This window comes from Cupressus sempervirens, chromosome 2 (assembly GCF_028749045.1).
Source record: "Cupressus sempervirens isolate cs-2001-9-10 chromosome 2, ASM2874904v1, whole genome shotgun sequence".
In the NCBI taxonomy this organism is placed as follows: domain Eukaryota; kingdom Viridiplantae; phylum Streptophyta; class Pinopsida; order Cupressales; family Cupressaceae; genus Cupressus; species Cupressus sempervirens.
The window spans coordinates 715,911,872-715,931,235 of NC_143119.1; the positions used below are offsets into that span (position 1 = coordinate 715,911,872).

The 19,364-nt window shown below is 37.1% G+C and overlaps 1 protein-coding gene across 1 annotated transcript in view; it reads right to left on the reverse strand.

Annotated features, from left to right (window-relative positions):
* The window catches only part of SKL2 (shikimate kinase like 2), a 93,322-nt gene extending 74,308 nt beyond the window's left edge, over window positions 1-19,014 (reverse strand). Inside the window, exons 1-3 of the mRNA XM_089815137.1 lie at window positions 18,566-19,014; window positions 13,179-13,369; window positions 12,811-13,005 (exon numbers count right to left, since the gene is read on the reverse strand). Coding sequence (XP_089671263.1) covers window positions 12,811-13,005; window positions 13,179-13,369; window positions 18,566-18,838 — 659 coding nt within the window. The 5' untranslated portion in view covers window positions 18,839-19,014. The remainder of the gene's footprint in view (window positions 1-12,810; window positions 13,006-13,178; window positions 13,370-18,565) is intronic.
* Between the last annotated feature and the right edge of the window lie 350 nt (window positions 19,015-19,364).

A 19,364-nucleotide genomic window follows, 5' to 3' on the forward strand; every position in this document is an offset into this window, starting at 1 on the left:
ATTGTTATCCTTGTAGGCTAATTATTGTGGATAAAGGGTCTTCTAAGGTAGAGGCTCGATTATGGAAGAGTCTTATCTTCACAATTCAATGTGTTCCAGTTTGGTCTTCATTTGGCTTAGATTGGACTTATTTGGGCTTAGTTTCGTGTACTTACTATTTATGGAAAGTCTGCTGATAATTGAGGGCCATTTCTATTTTTAGAAAGTGCATTTGGTCACATGGGGAAATAATAGATGTGCCTTTTGTTTCAGATGATATGCTAAAAGGATATGTATTTTGAGAGTTATTATTATTTGCGGCCAAGTTATTATTAAATCATTAAATGACTTACTATAAAATTAAAATTCAACTTAATGATTTCACTTAAGTTGAGGGTTGAGTCATCATTGGAAGAGGCCATTTATTTAATTAATTCATGGAACACTATGCCAAGTTATTAATTAAAAGGTACCTGGAATAATTATATTTCAAAATTCAAATATGCAACCAAAAAGCGAAGTTTGCAGTTAAGTGAAAAGTGTATGGAAGAAGCTATTAGTCATTGGTGTATTGAAGAAGATTTTGGCCTTAATTATCATAAAAGAAAGCCTCTAGATCTGATTTATTCATTCTATGAGCATTGTTTTGATATTTGCGTTAAGTGGTTTCCACAGGTTTTCAGCTTAAACAATTGGGAATTTCTTTCAGTATTTTCCAGCACTTTAAATTGGTTCTCACTGGCAACAAATTTTGCATTTTGCTGTTGTTATAAGGGTCTAAATTCTTAATCGATCCATATTGAGGAATTGTGGATGATGGCCGTAGGTTCTGTGACTGACTTTTACAGTTGGGGATTGAATTGTACTGGCTGAAAGTTAGTTTTTACTGACAATTGAGTTAGAGAGGGGACGGCTAGAGATCTAAGAAGTACAGAGGCTTTTATGTGGAGTACTAGCTCCAATATTGCACATAATCACTTGGAGGAAAGGCTCGATCATCCATTAAGGAGTAGCGTACCAGATTTCAGGGCTGCGACCTGTTTGTAGAGGTGACTGTGGGAGCATATAGACCTGAGTTACATCCTTCCAGGTCTGTGTTTTGTTTGCTGAAAGGTCCATGTCTCTGCTGGGACCAATTTATGATCATTTCCTTTATCCATGGAAACCAGCGTTGCACACTGGCATTACCAGGTTCAAGCATTTTGAGCTTAGAATTGTGCATTGTATATATTTGCTACCATTGTCTATGTTTGCTTAATAAAGAAATTAATTTAAAAAGATTTGCAATTTCACTTTCTGTGCATTGTTATACATTTCATATTCTGAAAAAAAAAAAAAAAAGCATATATTTGGAACAAACAAAAAATATATAAAACTTTCAAAACAACAAAAAAAATTGTTCTTCAGCATTGTTGAGGGTAAGCCAGCAAGACTCAATGCAGTGGTTAGAGCAGTTTCTTGCCATCCTGTTGGGTGTTGGGAAGTAAAATTCATAGAACTTTTACATGTGATATTTGAGTGACCGACACTCTTGTTTTGTTTCAATCATGGGTAAAAAAAAATCTATACAGGATCTCATGCCAAAGCTCATGCATGGATTTAGCAGTATAATAATGCCTTTCGGAATTATAATTAAACATCTAAGTTACCATATTCGCCCCTCAGCATGCAAAATCAATATTTAATTTGCTGCACATTCAAATTTGGTCCGGGTTCTATTCAAATTTACCATTTACCTGATCAATTCCCTGTGGAATTTGTGTTTTCGAACCCTGGACAAATGTCGAACGACTTTAGGAGTTGATGGACGAACACGGGTGGAATGACAACAAATTTGTAGCAAATTTGGGCAACCGACCAAGAAAGTTTGACTTTTTAATGTTTTGGAAAAGCGCTTCTTTGTTTATTATAATTGTTTTTATCTTCCAACAGACCCAACCCTAAAACGATGCCTGTTTTTGGCTTTATCTAACTTTGCAGCAATACTTCGTATTCATATTTATTATTATCATTATGCAGTGGTTTGTGTATTGATAGCCTGTTTGCAGTTCCCAATTTCAACGATGGTTTGTGTTCGCAATTCACTCATTCAAAGTTGTGTTACTAGTATTATGAAATCCCTTCACTCATTCGCAGCAGATAACAGAGGCAGCGATTACTCCTGAGGTGGACTTTCTTCTGCAACTTTTAATATAACAGAGATCAAGAAAGAGGTAGGGACTACAATTTTTTTTATAGGTAATGGGCGGAAGCCTAGATTATTTATTATTTTATGATTATTGTTGAGATTAACTATTATTATCTGTTAAGTTGAAAGAGACTCCAACCCAAGACCTCCCAAATAAGAGGTTCACAATTTACCGCTAGGTTGTAGGCTCTTGCCGGAGGTAGAGACTATTGTTATTAACTTATTTATTATTAAATTTAAATTACAGTTTGATACCATTCTAATTTCTTTAATCTTACAGTTTGATACCAATCCAATTTCTTTAATCAAACTGAGATGAAACTGCTAATCTTAGATTTCAATTGTTCCTAGTTTTTTCATTTTGGAACTTATTGATATATGGTATCCACTACGGTTTGACAACTTGTGTACATAAATGAGCTTAATTCATTTTTAATTTTTTGTTTTATTTGTTGTGTATTTTTTTTGTAGATTTAAAGAATGGTTACAAGTGTTTCTGTTGCTGAAAACCCCCACTTCAAATCAACAAATGCTCCCCACTTTAAAAATATGTGCAAATGACTCGACCAATGCTAGGTGGAGGAGGTTATGTGTGGATTTGTGGCCACTACAAAGAGGAATTTAGTAGCTCTTATAGTAGAGTGAAAGAACTTTTGTGCTTTATTCCTCAAAAAGGCATCAAATTTTTTACCGGAAAGGCAAGAGTTAGCAAAGTACTACCTAAAACCTTCCTTCCAAATCATACTATAAACAAATACATTCAAGGACAAATTCTTCATATCTATTGCAAAGTGGTGGGCCTTTAGAGAAAGGAAAAACATCAAATATCTTCAAGTACCACTCCTAGTGAGCCACCTACAAAGGGCCATCCATTCTTGTGTCCTCCTCAACAATAGATTGTAAGAGAGCAGTGGGACCCTTGGAATCATCATTCCAAAATGAATGCTAAAGATATTGCTAATCAAGCCATAGCTAGATGCATCTATACAAATGGATTGACATTTAATGTTGTTCACTCACCGTATTGGCAATACATGGTGAGGGCAGTTCATGAGGCTCCAAAAGGTTCAAGGGCCCTGGTTATGAGAAGATACGCACCAATTTACTGGATGAATAGGTGGCCTATGTAGAGAATGCTATGCTGCCCATCAAGGATTCATGGGTCGAAACAAGTGTGACAATAGTATCAAATAGATGGAAAGATGCAAGGAACTATCTTTGATGAATGTTATTGTAGTGTCTACAAGAGGTGCAATATTTTTGAAAGTTGTGGATTGTGAAGGAGAGGTAAAGGATGGTCCTTTCGTTGCAAACATTCTCATCCAAGCTATCAAGCAAGTTGCCTCTCAGAATGCTGTTCAAATAGTAACCGACAATGCAAAGAATTGTAGGGTTGTCGGCTTATTGGTTGAGGACCAATATGAACACATATTCTGAACACCTTCTGTTGTGCACTCACTCAACTTAATGCTACAAAAAATTGGCACTAAGGTTGAATGGATAAAAAAAATGTATGATACAAAAACAAAATCATGTTTCAGATTTTAATGGAGACGATTTTTTTGGAAAGTTTGAGGAAAGATTTGTCCATGATGATACTTGTATGACACCAAATATTAGTGAATGCAAAAATGAGGATGAATGTCTCATCCTTATTATACATGGAATATCATAACCATGTAGAGAAAAATGGCCTAAATATTTTCTCAACCCACCAGAATAAACAAGTCAATGGATCAATGCATATTTAGGGGGCATTAGATGAAAGAGATGATAATTTCCAAGAATCAAATAATGGAGACGAAATAGAACTGCATATGGTATATGAACAAGAGGAAGTTTAAGGAGATAATCTTGATGAAGATATTAGTCTTGTTGATCAAGAAGATGATGATTCTCAAAAGGATGACTTTAGTATATAATTTGTTGATATCTTGTATGATAGAACACCTGATGATCCAAACAAAAGATCTCATAAACATATGTCTGAGTTCACTGTGTTCTTGAATCCATTGTTTGAAGAGGATTGTTTAAGCAATCAAGTCCATCAGCATCATGATGAAGATAGCAGACCTAATTTTGAAGTTAATGAAATTCATGATATGCATTCAAAAGGTGAGACAGACATTAGTTCAATCTATGATCAGAGTTTGCATTTAAAGTATGAAGATAAGGCGGAATCAAATGAGCAAATTGTGTACAAGACTACGATCAAGTAGAGAAGACTTATTTTGAAATTAATATGACTATTCACATGCATGAATCTACAGATCCTCCTTTCGACAAAGACCACAATGCACCTGAGGATTTCTCAAAAGATAAACAAAAGTCATTTACCATAGATTGCATTGATAAAGCAATAAGTATTGTTCATAAGAATGATGCAGCTAATACAACAAGATTCAAAGTGTTGCATGCTCAGAATTGGGTGTTTGATAGAAGAAAGGATCAGGGTTCACTTTTGGGGGGCCTGGGGCCACCCAATTTCACTTTGCATCAAGTTAAGCCTGGATGCATGGTCTGCTTCATCTAGAGATAGCTGGAATATCATTATGCCCACATGGGGGCATATGTCCCCAACAAGAGCCACTAGTTGAGCCCAATTTTTTTGACAAAGATTAGGGCCTTCATTTATGATGTTGAGAACAGAAAAAAAGACAATCATTGATGTCAAAAATCAATAGAAAATGATGTAAAGAATGGTAGAAGTGTAAAGTCATGGATTTGGACATTGGAGGCAATCCATTTTTTGTGTACTAGATGCTTTAGAGAAGATAATTTTGAATTAATGCAATAAACTAAGGAGTTTGCCAAGATCCTTTTAGAAGTTCCAATGTTTGAAGATGGTGCATCTAAGCTACTGTTCAACTTTATGTCACTTGCCTTCAGGTTCATTGGAAAGCCACTCCAAAAAAGGAACATTTCCTCCACATAGTTTGTGCGAAGTTGTTAGTGCAATGAAATTTTATGTCTAAGATACCTATGAAGAAAAGGATGAAAGGCGAATAAAGGATTCTACGGAGCATTCACATAAATGCTTAGGTTTTGTAGTACAGCCTTTCCTGAGCTTGGGAGTATGTGGAATTCTAGAAAGACACATAGATGATGGGAAAAGAGATCAATGGGATGAAGAGAGTATACGATGAATCCTCTATGAGAGGGAATAAAGACATCGACAGGTCAAACTAAAGAAGGAAAGCCTCCTCAGGTCAAACTAAAGAAGGAAAGCCACCACAGGAGCTGTCGAGTAGGAAGATAATTTCCTAACTTAGTAGCGATTCATTAGACTAAGTGGAGAATATATTATGTAGAGAGAAACTAAATAATGAACATTGATCTAGCATATTTGATATTGTTTACAGCAGATGTTTGGATTAGAACATTTAAAATATCTTTCTCCAACTAATATTCGCTAAGCAAATTAAAGAGGCTTTATATGCATAACTAGAAGTGATTGAACAAGCTCCTCCCGATAGCAAATAAGATAAGATAATAATATTAATGTCCAACAAAAAACCAGAAAGGTTTATGGGACTGAACATACAAACAAAAGAGTCAACCACACCAGAAACACCAAAACGGTGTCAGAAAAGAAACAAAACAAGACAGAAGACCAAGAAACACAAGGTAAGGACTATGAATCCTTCATTGGTACAAAGTGATTAGAAACAGAAGGATATAACTCTGGACGATTCAAAGTCCTAGATCTTCAATGAGACCCGCTGGAGGAGTGTCGCTACCTAAAAAGACAGGTACAATGCCTGATTGATCTAGGAGTAGTGTTGGAAGGCCTTTTCACCGAGACAAGGGGGAGTAAAAGGTGGTAATGAGCTGGTCGGAGGTGTGGATATGAGACGTAGCTAACTGAAGAGTATGCTCACGAAGTTGGGTGGCCTCCTAAAGATAAAGTGCAAGACATTGCTGATGAACATAGCTAAAGAACTCTAAAAGAGAGAAACAATCTCTGAAAAGACAATAAAATCTCCCTTTGATCTCATAGTAGATAGGGCAACGAAATAAGAAATCGGTCTCAAACTCAACCTCTACCAAAGAACACAATCTACAAACCCAATCTTCTCTGTCCATATGGTGATTAGTCCGGATCCAAAGACGATGAGAACCAACTCTGAAAGAGCCCAAAGAGAATCTAAGGGAATGACACCAACGTCAATAGAGATAAGTAAGCCGCACAATAATACCATTCTGAATCTCAAGAAAATGCTCTGCATAAAATGCCATCTTAGGACGTAATCCCCCAGGAGGATTACTCTAAGTAGTGATAATGTACTGTCTATAGATTTCCTATCTAACACAGTCATTCAACTCCTAAGGAGAGGGGAGGAGATGTGCAGGAGCGTCCAGCAAGAACTAGTAAGGAGGGAGATGATCAATGTCAATCCCAATCGAACCCAACAGAGAGGTGGCAAGGGCATACCAACAGCAAGATCTAGTGGTAGTGTCAGATCTCCTAATTTGAACAGAAGAACAGTATGCAAGATGAGAGTATCTATGACAATCAACATTAGGGTCCACGAAACCTCGAAGCCAATGGAGAAACCAAATCAAGTCATAAATGGTCAAAAGCCTAAAAGGATGAGCTCCAAACTCGGCTAAAACAATACTGTGGGGGGTGAGTCTGTGACATCTGATGATGCGCCGTAAAAATAAAGTCTAAACACACTCAATAGAAGCCCAATAGGCCCCCAAACCACCAAGCCATAAAGAACGGTCGGTCTGACCAAGGAATCCAAGAGAGACAACTTGGACGAAATATCTTGAAAATGATGCTTGAAACACTGCCTCTCAATCATGGCCAGAGATCCCATACCCTTACTAATCCTAAATTGAATAGCTAGTCTCAAACTGAAGCAGAATCCCGAAAACTTAACTCCAAGATATATGTATGAAGAAGTGATCTCAACCTCCTATCCCTAGAAAAAGAAATGAAGATGAGAGGTCTTCAAGCAATTAAAGATCATCACACAAGTCTTAGCCAGATTATGATCTCAACCTCCTATCCCTAGAAAAAGAAATGAAGATGAGAGGTCTTCAAGCAATTAAAGATCATCACACAAGTCTTAGCCAGATTAACTACAAGTTGACACTGATCACAAAAAGAGGCCAAACCATCAAGGAGTCTATGTAAACTATCCAAAGAAGAGGCCAAAAGAACAACATCATCTGCAAAAAGGAGAATGGATATCAACACCTGATGCAAATAACAACCATCATCGAGATGAGAGGAGCTCACAAGAAAATCCTCGAGCTCGTCAATATAAAATCCGAACAGAGTAGGAGAAAGAGGATAACCCTGCTTCACATCAATGGTGCTCTGAATCAAACCAGAGAAACCCTCCGGAGTCCTGAACCTACTAGTCATCTTCTTGTATAGTCTCATAATAGCAATCAAAAGCATATCTGAGATCCCAATCTTACTAAGTCTCTGAAATAAGGCCATCCTAGGAACAGAATCAAAAGCCTTACGAAAATCCACAAAACAACAGTAGACTTTCTTAGAGCGATGCCTAGCCCCCTCAATAATAGCCTGCAGAGTGAAGATATGATCCATAGCCTGATAGTCAGTATGAAAACCAGCCTGCCCTTTAGCTCTGCACCCTCTCTTGTCCAACTCTCCAGACAACATGGTGTTTAGAGTAGTAGCGTAAAGCTTGGCAAAGATATGTCCGATCATGATAGTCCTATAGTTACCTAGGTCCGAAGTAGGTCTAGACTTATGGATAGGATAAATCACATGCCTCAACCATGTCTCAGGAAATCCAATGCAAACTACTCTATTAAAGAGCGTAGGAAGATATGAACCAAGAATTGAAGCACCAAGTTTGAAGAATTATGCATGGAAGTCATCCTCATCTGCAACTCTACTACATCTAATGGATCTGTTGGCCTCAAAGATACAAGAGGAAGTGAACAAACGACAGTAAGGAGGCAGAATGGAATGAAGGGAAGGCTGACCCAAAATGTCATACAACAAAATGGTATGGGAAGTCAAAGAGCGGAAGTCAAGGATGGAGAACGGAGGGGAACACTAAAGGAAAAGGTTGCGCCAAAAACTTTGGGGATTCCAGATTAGTGTGGAGCAAAGGGATCTACACTAAGAAGAAGCAAAAGAACGCTTCTTATGGAAAAGGAAACGGAGATAAGAAACACGCAGGTGAGCAAAGACAGGGGAGTGAGTCTCAAAGGCAAAACAAACAGATTGATGAAAAGCTTTACAATCATCATCAAAGCATTTATTCATAGGACAAGTATTCTGGTGCTTAGATTTGAGAGGAGGGGGCAGTGAGGAATGAATAGGAGAGCAGACTCCCATATGGTAGAAGCAAGTCAAACATGATCGAGACCACCTGTGAGTCAGTAAAACTAGCAAGTGTCAGAAGTCTTCTAAGATGATAGGAAAAAAGCTCGCCATCACCCTCAGAATAGCGAAATCTAGTAGGAGTGCAGACATTGGTCGACTGGATGGGGAGGGCTACAGGGAAGGTGCTAAACGGGAAGAAGAGTAGGGAAGAATAGCAGATAACAATGCTAAGGAGAGCATGGTCAGCAAAGGGGAGGCGAGAAATAATGAAACGGTAAATGGACAGAATGAAGGAAGAAGAGGTGATGACATAGTCCACAACACTCGCACCACCACAGTGAGGCCAACAAGTAAAGAGATGGGATCTCAGGTAAAAGGATAACCCATTCAGAAGCAATAAACCAAAAGACTCACATAGCTAAAGGAGATGACGACCGTAACAAGAAAGAGGACCAAAAGCATCATCTAAAGTGCATTGGAGTCTCATATTGATCGGATCTAACTTAGAAGTACAGATTGAATCTGAGCCACGGTCATGTATAGGAGGCTGGAGGTCCCTGGTGCATGTATTGAAATCTCCGAGAATAATGATATCACCCATGGCAGTAAACTATGAGATACTCTCCTGAAGGTCACCAAAAGGATCGCCATTCTTAGAATCATTAATAGCATAAGGAGAAGAGGTTGGTGGAAAATAGCAAACTGCGAGAAAGATGTCCCTCTATTGGTGATTACGACAGCCAATACGAACCCACATGAATCTGGCAAAGGCATCAGAGTGAACTACTAAAGTGAACCTGAAAATTTCATCTCTAATCAAACAAGCAACACCACCTTACCCACGAACCCCACCAAAAGTACGCACCTCGTCTCTGCAAACTGATAGCCACTGGTAACCCGGAGACCTAGGAAGAGGGCACATGGGACTCTCATGAGTCTCAGTAACAGCCAAAATATTAGCAGACCCCACTGCATCATGAAAAAGACCAAGTAATGACCATAAAGATCCATTACCATTCCAATAGTTGACAAGAAAAGGGGATTTCCTCTTGTCAGATTGCTGTTGAAACCGTCATGCAATTTTGGAGATCGTCCTCTCAACCCACCCAGCAGGAGGAGAATCACGAACCACAGCTCTAAGATTCCTAATAACAGCCCACTTTCCTACATGCCTAGCCTCTGCCACAATTCCCATGCATGTTTCACCTCTGTAACGTGTGCCTTAACGAGATCTTAATCAAGATAAATTTTAGAGGGGAGATAGAACAACTTTCTCTTCGCTTGAAGTGCCCGAAGTCTGTCAAAAAGGGAGAGAAATCTAATGAAGAGAGTATCACCATTACCGAACCAACACTTGACTAAAGTGATATTGGATAAACCGAGTTGATCAGAGAGGACAGAATGTCCAGCAACCATAGGGTCCACAGTGGGTGAGAGGCCTCAAACGCACAAGTTGAGCTCACGTGCACGACGAATGCACTCATCATCAATCTTTCCTTGCATTATCTTATCCAAGCTCAGCCAAGGTGTAGTAGTATTTGTGTTGGTGTAGAGAGAGGCCCATGATCTCACCTTCTATTTAGTTTCAGCAATCAGAGAGGAATGTATCATAGCCATTTTAGTTTGTTGATCCTTGATTTTATCCAACCCTTCAAGTAGTTCAATATCAGATTGAACATTGGATTTTAAGCCTGCTATTTCAAAGATAAAGGTATCTGAAAATCGTTGGATACTCGTGGTGTTTAGTGCTATAGACATTTTGACCTCTGAGATTTCAATTGTAAGTGCAGCAAACTGTTCTCTGAATGTTGTATTATCAGCTTCAAGCTTCGTAACCCGATCACATAATCTCTTATAGGTCAGAAGCTAATGTTGTTGATCTTGTGGCAAGTCACAGTCACCTATGGTCATTGCAGCAAAAACCAAAAACCTCAAACCCCAACAATGTCGAAGAGCGTTAGAGGAGAGCCGGAAATTAAACAACACCAAAAACCAACATACAATAACACCAGTTGAAAAGAGGAGGATCAATCACAAACTCCACATAGAAAAATTTGAGGCATAAAAACCATCAGAACTGGTAGGAGGCACACCAAAAGCAATCACAGATTAAGAGCGAACCACTCCAGTAGGAGGCAAAGCAAAAACCGGTGAAGGAAACCCACAATCCCAAAAGGAGAAAAGGCCAGACAAATCTCGCAACCCGCAATCTGTAACTTGTAAGCACTCGCAGAAAATGCCATAGTTTCCAAAAGTGCAGGAATCGAAAGGAGTCTGTGTGAGTATTGAAAACTCCCATCAAATTGTTTAAGTTGAAAAGAAATTAACAAAAAAATACAGAAGCGATGAAAATAGGATTCACAGCAGGAGAAATAAATATATGAAATATTGATATACGCAAGCAATCGAGTCTATAACAAGAATCAATGTTGACTCTCCAAAGTTATAACTATAAAGATATCGTCAATGATCAAAAGGACCCGATAATTATATCAAAGTGCTTATAATAATAAAAGATTAAAAGGTGCGATAGCCAAAAAGTCCGGTTATTGTTAACATTAAAACAAGATTTGATACATGAATTAATAATAAAAGGAAATGGCATTTCATTTGAAAGGTCATTTCTTCCCTTATAGCTAAAGTATAAATAAGGGGTAGGCTATTTGAAAACAAAGACATATTTAATAAGAAGATATTCTGAGGAAATACAAAATAGATATATTCAGCCTTGTATGGGGTATTGCAATAATTAAAATATGACTTGTACATAAATTCAAATATTATATATTAATAATAAATAAAAGACTCTTTTGTTTATTTTCAAGGTAAAGAGATTACAATTATAATGATGATTTGTCTTTTATGATCAATAAAGAAATTGTTGAATTATTCCTACAAGGCTTTATTTTTTGCATTGGGTATTTTCTGCAGTCTGTGTTCAATGAACAGGGAATAGTGTGATACATATTAAGTTTCTGCCTCTTAGGCTAATTGGACTTCCTACCTAAGAAGTTAAATTCCTTTTGGCTGTCGTAGAATTGCATATAAAAAATTATCTATTGCAGAGCTAAGGAGTAATTGATTATATTTTTGATAAAATATTGTCTCATAGAGTTGTACATAATAATCTTCATAATAGTTGACTCTAGTGCCCAAATAAGAAAAGGCACTGGTCTTTTAAATCACTGAAGTTCAATTATTTGGATTCATGGTTGAAGTCAAAAAATCTACATATTTCCTTCTTGCAAGCATCTAATTAATTGTTGATAACCTTATATAAAACATCCAACCATTTCAAGCAATTACATAACTTTATATTGATCAAGTTTGAGGATTTTTCCAACCAAATAACTCACAAAGACTAAATGCGCTATATAAAAGCTTTGAGCAAGGGGATCAGGTTCAAAGTGAAGGTCTACCCGCCTAGGTGTAGCGATGCTTGAAGTGCAGGGGAATTTGGATTATCCCCATTTGTTGGCCAGAACTGATTGTGGAATCCTGTTGGAGAATTGGCAAGCTCTGTGATTTCCAATCTGTGGTTTTGGGAACCAACAAGGTCTATGGATGGCTAGTGGTGGAGGAAGATTTCACCATTTACTGCAGACTTCACAAGGGTCATGCCACTGTTTCTTTATGCAGTGCTTCTGGAAGAGAGGAATCAAACACACATGTCGTCCGACTTATACTGCTTCCAAGTCCGTTTGTAAGGGTTTCATGCTGAATGCAATTATTTATTTTCTGTTGCTTTTCTCAGAAAAAGGCACTCTTGGGAGACAATTGGATCATCAAAGACAGCTGCAAAGCAGTTTTATGGAGAACAGTATACAGGTAAGGTTTTGGAGAGCAGTCTTCTGCTTAGATTATGGCAGATAATTAAGTCAAGCAAAAGGTAGCTCTTATTTTCAATGTCAGGTCTGAGATTATTGACCAGCATTTTGAGTCATTACTGCTTTAGGCACAGACCCACATGTTATCCTTTCTCAGCTTTAAAGGATGGGATGTAGAGTCCTCAAGTTCAAAATTGCATTATCAGTTCTATATTTTCAAAAAGCATATAGAGAATCAGAATAAGCTACAAATTAAGAAAACAATTAAAATGGACACTTCAATAGTACACTCAATAAAATATAAGGTAAAGGATGCTTTTGACTTGCATCAAAAAATCCTCAGTCATTTCTTATCAAGATATTTTAGTTTTTGATGAAATGATTTGGTGGTCTTTGATGAAATGGGTTGTCAACTGCATTCATTTTTAATTCTTGTAAATCTTCTTGCTCATTGTAAACCAAGAAAATATAAAGCAAGAGAAAGAGAAACACAATACTCTAAACCGATTGCTAGTTCTCTAGCCACTGCCCAATTGATTTCGGAAGAGTCTCCAACAAGGTACACTGATGTTCCTTTTAAAAGTGCTGAAACTCCTGTACCAAGTGAATGCCAGGCCTCCATAATATCAGGCCATTTCACATCTACATCACTCTTTTTTAGGCTTACCACAACATCATTTTCATCAATATACCTGTACAATCACAAGAATTAATACAATGAAATGCTCTTCTAAAAGTTTAACTCTACAAAAAAAAACTATTACAGACTCTCAAATAATGATATGATCCCAAAACTTGATGGCTCAAAATAAAAAAGATGAACACAAAAAAAACATTGATGATTTTTCAGAGGAATGGAACGAACCAGACAGTTTCTGAAGGGTTTATCCTGCTATATAGACGGTCAATTGACAACAAAACTTTGACTTCATTCACGGCCCGAACTGCAATAACAAGAGAAGTGTCTTGAACATTAACAAACACATCTTCAGAAGCCAGAGTAGTTTCTCCCGGCAATGGGATTCGCACTTCCACCTCTGCAGCATCATCAGTAAACTGTCCAGTGCCTTAAGTGACAAATATGACTCATGATACTGTTTTACTTTTCACAAATGAAAATCCTTTCACTAAAAATAACAGAATAAATAAATAATTAGATTATTAACCATACACTTGCAAGACCAAAATTTACTCCAAAATATGTTTCATATTAAGGCCCCGAAAAGCAATTTGCAAGACCAATGTTATAATGATATAGCCTTATAAGTGCCAAAATAACAATATTTCAATCAAATGTTTGTTCAATATTGCTATGTCAATCTACAAAAACCTCCATAACATTGACTATCATTAGGCTAGTTGCAAACTTGTAATGCTCACCATAAATGTTGCAGCTCTGTTTTTTAGGCAAAATTAATTTCAAATATATGCTCTGTCTTCAGTTATAGTACTAGTTAACTTATACTCCATGGTTAAGCAGGCTTGATTTAGAGTAGTATTGGGATGGGTGACCTCCCAATAAGGCCCAATGCTTTGCCTTTGTGGGCATCACCTAGATACGATGAATGCAAGTGTTCCATTCATTCTCATGAGAGATGGGTTCTTGTGAACCATTGCTCACGAGAAATGGGTCAATGTGTTTGACTCAAAAACTACATAGTTGAATCCTGATATCAATATAACAATTTGAATTTCTGTGGAAAATATCTCCCACTTCTCAATTAATGAATTAAAGGGGCTCTATAATGAATGGTTCATAAAGCACAACACTTGTTGAAGGTTTTGCAAATGGATAGCAAGCTAAATGTTCTTAATCCTAGAGGAAACTCCATGGGCTTGGGTTGGAGTAGTGCTCGGATCGGTGACATCCCAAAAAGGCCCAATGTTTCACCTCTATGAGCGTCACCCAAATGCAATGAGTGCTAAGTGTAAAATTCATTCTCGTACGAGAGATGGGTTCTTGTGAACTGCTACTCATGGGTCAAAGATTTTGACTTGAAAACTACATAGTTGTATCTTGGTAGCAATATCATGAGTTAATAATGATAACAGTGGCTTTTGTTAAAAGCCCTATCGCCATCCCCTATGGCAAGCGTCAAAACATAGCCTAAAATAAATATTGAAAGCACAATAAAAATTAAAATGTGGTATTTGAATTTCCAATGCCAAAACGGACAATACAAATCATGCACTTCACTATGTCTGACACATCTACCAATGTTTGAGCAAATTTGCCACAAAACACATAGCTCAAAAGTTTATTTTGGGATTTGGGCAAAATTCATCCCTTATTGGCATTCAGAAGACACTACACATTAGATCCTTGTCGAAGTAAGCTGGAAAGATTTTTCTGACATTTTAATCTATTTGGTCTTCGGATTATATTGTGCAATACACTCTTGATTCAATTTTGGTGTCTGGACCACTACCAAGAATCTTGCGGCCTCTACCAATCTACTCTCCTTCAATTTTTGAGTAATCGAATGGATAGGTTGAGCATTCAACCTTCTTTGCAAATCACTGAGATCAAAGAATCTAAAAGAAGTCTCTGTGTAATTCTTCAATTCACTCTCAAGTCCAAGCAAACAATCATAGCCTCCCACTCTAACTTCCATGAATATATATTGATGCTCAAAACAAGAAGAAATTTGCACTAAGAATGAAAATGCTTGTTGTAGAATGGAGAATTGCGATTACCCACCCTCCAATCTTTATTGATTTCAAATCTGATCGTTAGGCTCAGATTTTCTGTGTCACGCAAGTAAAGAGTGGCCCATTAAATTTAGAAATGACCCTTATCAGCATAATGATCAGATTTGACATTAATATGGTGGAATAACAGCCAAAAATGATGTCAGTCATATCAAATTCACCTTAAACAGAAATTCGTACAATAGATTTCATAAGATTTGCCTTTTCAAATATGAGGTAGCAAGTGTTAGGATTAAACCATGGACAAAAACAACAATTACATGCAAATATAACCAATATCAGAAAATAATAGATCACACAGAAAAGAACACAAGACACCAAGATTTAACGTGGTTCACCCAATCCCTGGGCTACGTCCACCAAACAGCAAGTCCGATATTATTATGATCCAATAATTACAACCTGATTACAATCCGTAATCCCTTACAACTCAATACCACGGCAAGAACCAATTTTTGCATCACCTTATGAAACAATCCCTAACCCTAAGCCCTTTTATACAAGTACTTTTACCGCTTTAGGGTTATAATTCATAGTTACATGTCGGCCCAAAACCCCGATGAAATAGGGCGCAAAAAAAAATTTCAAAGAATTTATGAAGTATGTATAGTACTTTTCTAATCAGTCACCACAATCTAACAGCAAGAAACTCGCTTTTCCAATAAGCTAGAGGAGTTAATGATTTTGCTTTATATAGGGAACATGTCAACTAGGCTTCTCCCTCAGGCAACATCATATCAGCATCTCCAAAAGGAATATTCTCTCCTTTTGGTCAAGTTGCCAACAAAAAATACACCTTTACTTCACTTGTTGAAGAAGAAGCAATCGAGGTACTTTTCTAGTCAGAGACACAACAACAGAGGTAGAATTCTGCAAAGAGAACACATAGCCATTTTCTTTTAGGGAAACTCCAAAGACGGTTTTCTTCCGCTCAAGACTCTTTCAAGTGCCTCCGAAAAGAAAAATCTCCCCATGCATGCTTCATGGACTTAGCCAAATTTGCACTTTCTAGATAAATGGAGAATCACAATCACTGGACCCAAGGTGCACCGAAAACAGATTCTTCCCTACAATGTGAGCATTTAGTTTTTTCTTCATCCTCGGAAGACTTAGGAGCTTTCTATGCTTCAAAATTGTACTTCTTGACATCTCCACTTGGTTTTCCTTCAAAAACTTTGCTAGCTGGAGGAACTTCTTCCGCATTTCGGGAAATCACTGGGAGCACTTCGCCCCTCCAAGCAGAAGAATAGCATAGTAGGAACTTTTCTGAGGGAGCAAAAATTTAGATGAACCTTGAAAATCTGAAATAGTTTTTTCTTTCTTCTCATGGGGGGCAATGCTTAAGAACATTCCCAACCCACGTAGGACAAATGTGACCTCGACGCACTCGATTTATATGAATCCCACACATTGGGTCGAAAGAGAAGCTAGAATAGTGAAATTCCGTAATTCCGGGCTATGAAGGAAAGGAGGAGGCCAATAACAAGAAAGTGTCCTAAGGACAGACCTAGACTCCGTGTCTAGAATTATTTTAATTGACTCAACGCCAAGCATGAAACTTAAAAGGATGGACAAAAATAAAGACAACAGGTTGCAAGGGGGTCTACAAATTGAAGAAGGGTGTTGATGATAAAGCAATAAAGTACTAGGCAAGGTTGGTAGCAGAGGGATATTCTTAGAAAGAAGGTATTGGCTTTCACTGTTTTTTTCACCAATTGTTAAGATGGTTTCTATTCAGTCTATGTTAGCATCAGTTTCATTGCTTGACCTTGAGTTAGAGCAACTAGATGTTAAAACAGCATTTTTACATGGAGATTTGGATGATGAGATATAAAGAACAACCGCAAGGGTTTGTTTAAGATCACAACAAGAAATTTATTTGTAAGCTCAAGAAGTCATTGTATGGCCTGAAGCAATCACCTAGGCAATGGTACAAAAAGTTTGATTCCTTCATGGTGAACCAAGACTTTCTAAGAAGTGAGTATGACCATTTTGTTTACTCTAAAAGTTTGGAAATGGTTTACTCATTATCTTAGTGTTACATGTTCATGATATGCTTGTAACAAGTAAAAGCATGGCTGAAATTAATAAATTAAAGACTCAGTTTGCTAGGACATTTGATATGAAGAATCTAGGAACAGCAAAACAAATTTTGAGCATTGAGATATATAGAGACAGGAAACATGAAAAGCTTTGGTTATTGCAGTAGAAATGTGTAGAGAAGATCCTCAAAGTTTTGGTATGCAAAAAGTGAAACCTATAATTACCCCTTGAGCTTTCCAATTTAGGATTTCCTTAAGTTTATGTCCTAGTACTACAGAAGAAAAGGATTATATGTCTCAAATACCATATGCTATGCTGTAGGAAGTTTAATGTATGTGATGGTATGTAGAAGACCAGATATTTCATATGCAATTGGTGTAGTTAGTAGATACATGAAAAATTCAAGTAAAAAGCATGGGCAGTGAAATGGGTGCTTATGCATCTTAGAGGCACAAGTAATTATTGTATCACCTATAATGGTTGTAGTGGTTCAATGTGTGGTAATGTTGATTCTGATTTTGCAAGTGATTTGGATAAAAGGAGATCTACATCAAATTATATCTTTATTCTTGTAGATGGAGCAATTAATTGGATGTCAAAGCTTCAAGAAACAGTTGCTTTGTATCTCACATGCATGTAAAAAGGCAATTTGGTCGAAGGGTTTTTGGGTGAGTTTGGAAAAGTGTAGGACAATGTGAGTGTATTATCTGATAGTCAGAGTGCTATCCATTTGGCTAAAAAGTCAGCTTATCACTGTAAAACTAAGCATATTAAAATTAAGTAAGACGGGTTATTACTGGAGGTAGAGTAACTCTTGGAAAAGTTCATACATCTAAAAATAACATAAAAATTGTGCAGAAATGTTTACTAAACCAATGGTGGTAGTGAAGCTGAAGTGAAGAGTGGCATCTCTTGGTTTGCAAAAGGTGATGTATGGACTTGGGCAAGTATTAGGTAAATTGTTGTCAAGGTGGAGATTGTTAGATTATAACAAGAAGAAAAACAGAAACAACAAGATTGTGAAAATACTCTCTATTATATTAGGAAAAACAGGTGTTTACTTTTGACGAAAATTTCCAAGTTCTTCAAAAGACGGAACAAATCAGATTTCATTCTGTACTGAGCATTTTTGTTATCTTACAGAGGGTATAAATCTTTTTTTTCTTAAAGGTGTAATATAATGTTTTTAAAAAGAAATATTGGAGATGTAATTATTTTTCTTCTGAGCAATAAAATTACCAATTCTTGCATTGCATATTGTCAAGGTTTTATTCCGTTTGTTATAATTTGTTTTACAAATTTATTATTTCTGGATTAATGCTTCCGCATTCATAACACTCCAGAGAATAAATATCTCCTCAGAATTAAAATGCCAGCAAATATCATGCCGCTTGGGTAGCAGGGCATTCATTATTCAGACAATTTAATCCCAACTGGATACATTGTACAAGGAATTTAGACAAAGAAAAGTTCTAGGTAAAGTGCTGTGTTGGGTACCTCGTAATTATGTAGACCAATTCCAGAAACTAACGATTCTTGACTGGCGGAACATTGCATTTTAGTGAGTGTGCGAGTATTACACTGTAGGCTTTTGGAATTCCAAGGTACTCCGTGTTTGCTGCTTAAAGTATGCCAGTGAATTGAAGTTAGAGTGGATGAAATAGACACAGAAGGAGTTGACAGTGAGTATTGTGTTTGATGCTTGTGAGCACAATCGAACGAAGCGAGATTGAAGCGATTGTTGAGGCGAACTGTGAAAGCCATTGACATAGCCTGCTCTTCTTCCTCCTTTAATATGTCATATCTTATCTCCACATTCTAGCCCTTTATAAGATTGCAGTTGATATTTTCCTCGAGTAATTACCGTACTAGTGGAGTAGGCTATCGATTGAACATATCGCATATTTCCGAAGACATTTCGAAGTGAATTTTGTGATTTTGTGGGTGTGGAATTTTCAGAAAGCATTTTTCTGAAAGGAAATAGAAAGGAAATCAAAGGGTAGAGAGGGTTAATAAAAGAATATGAGAGACTAAACATATTTAATCAAATTTAAGAAGACTAAAAGGGAGGTGGAGTGAGCAACAAAAAAAAACAATAAGATTGAGTGGTAGAGAGAGCTCTTAGACATACTTTTTAATCGCTTAAAGCTTGATGAGAGAGTGTGTGTAAGAGAGTGAATTAAAATTCTAGCAAGAGAATACTAGGGAGAGGTCTTAGACATACTTTTAGATCAGCTGAGACTTGACTACAGGGAGAGAGAAAGTAAGAGAGAACTAAAAATCTAGTCTTGTGTGA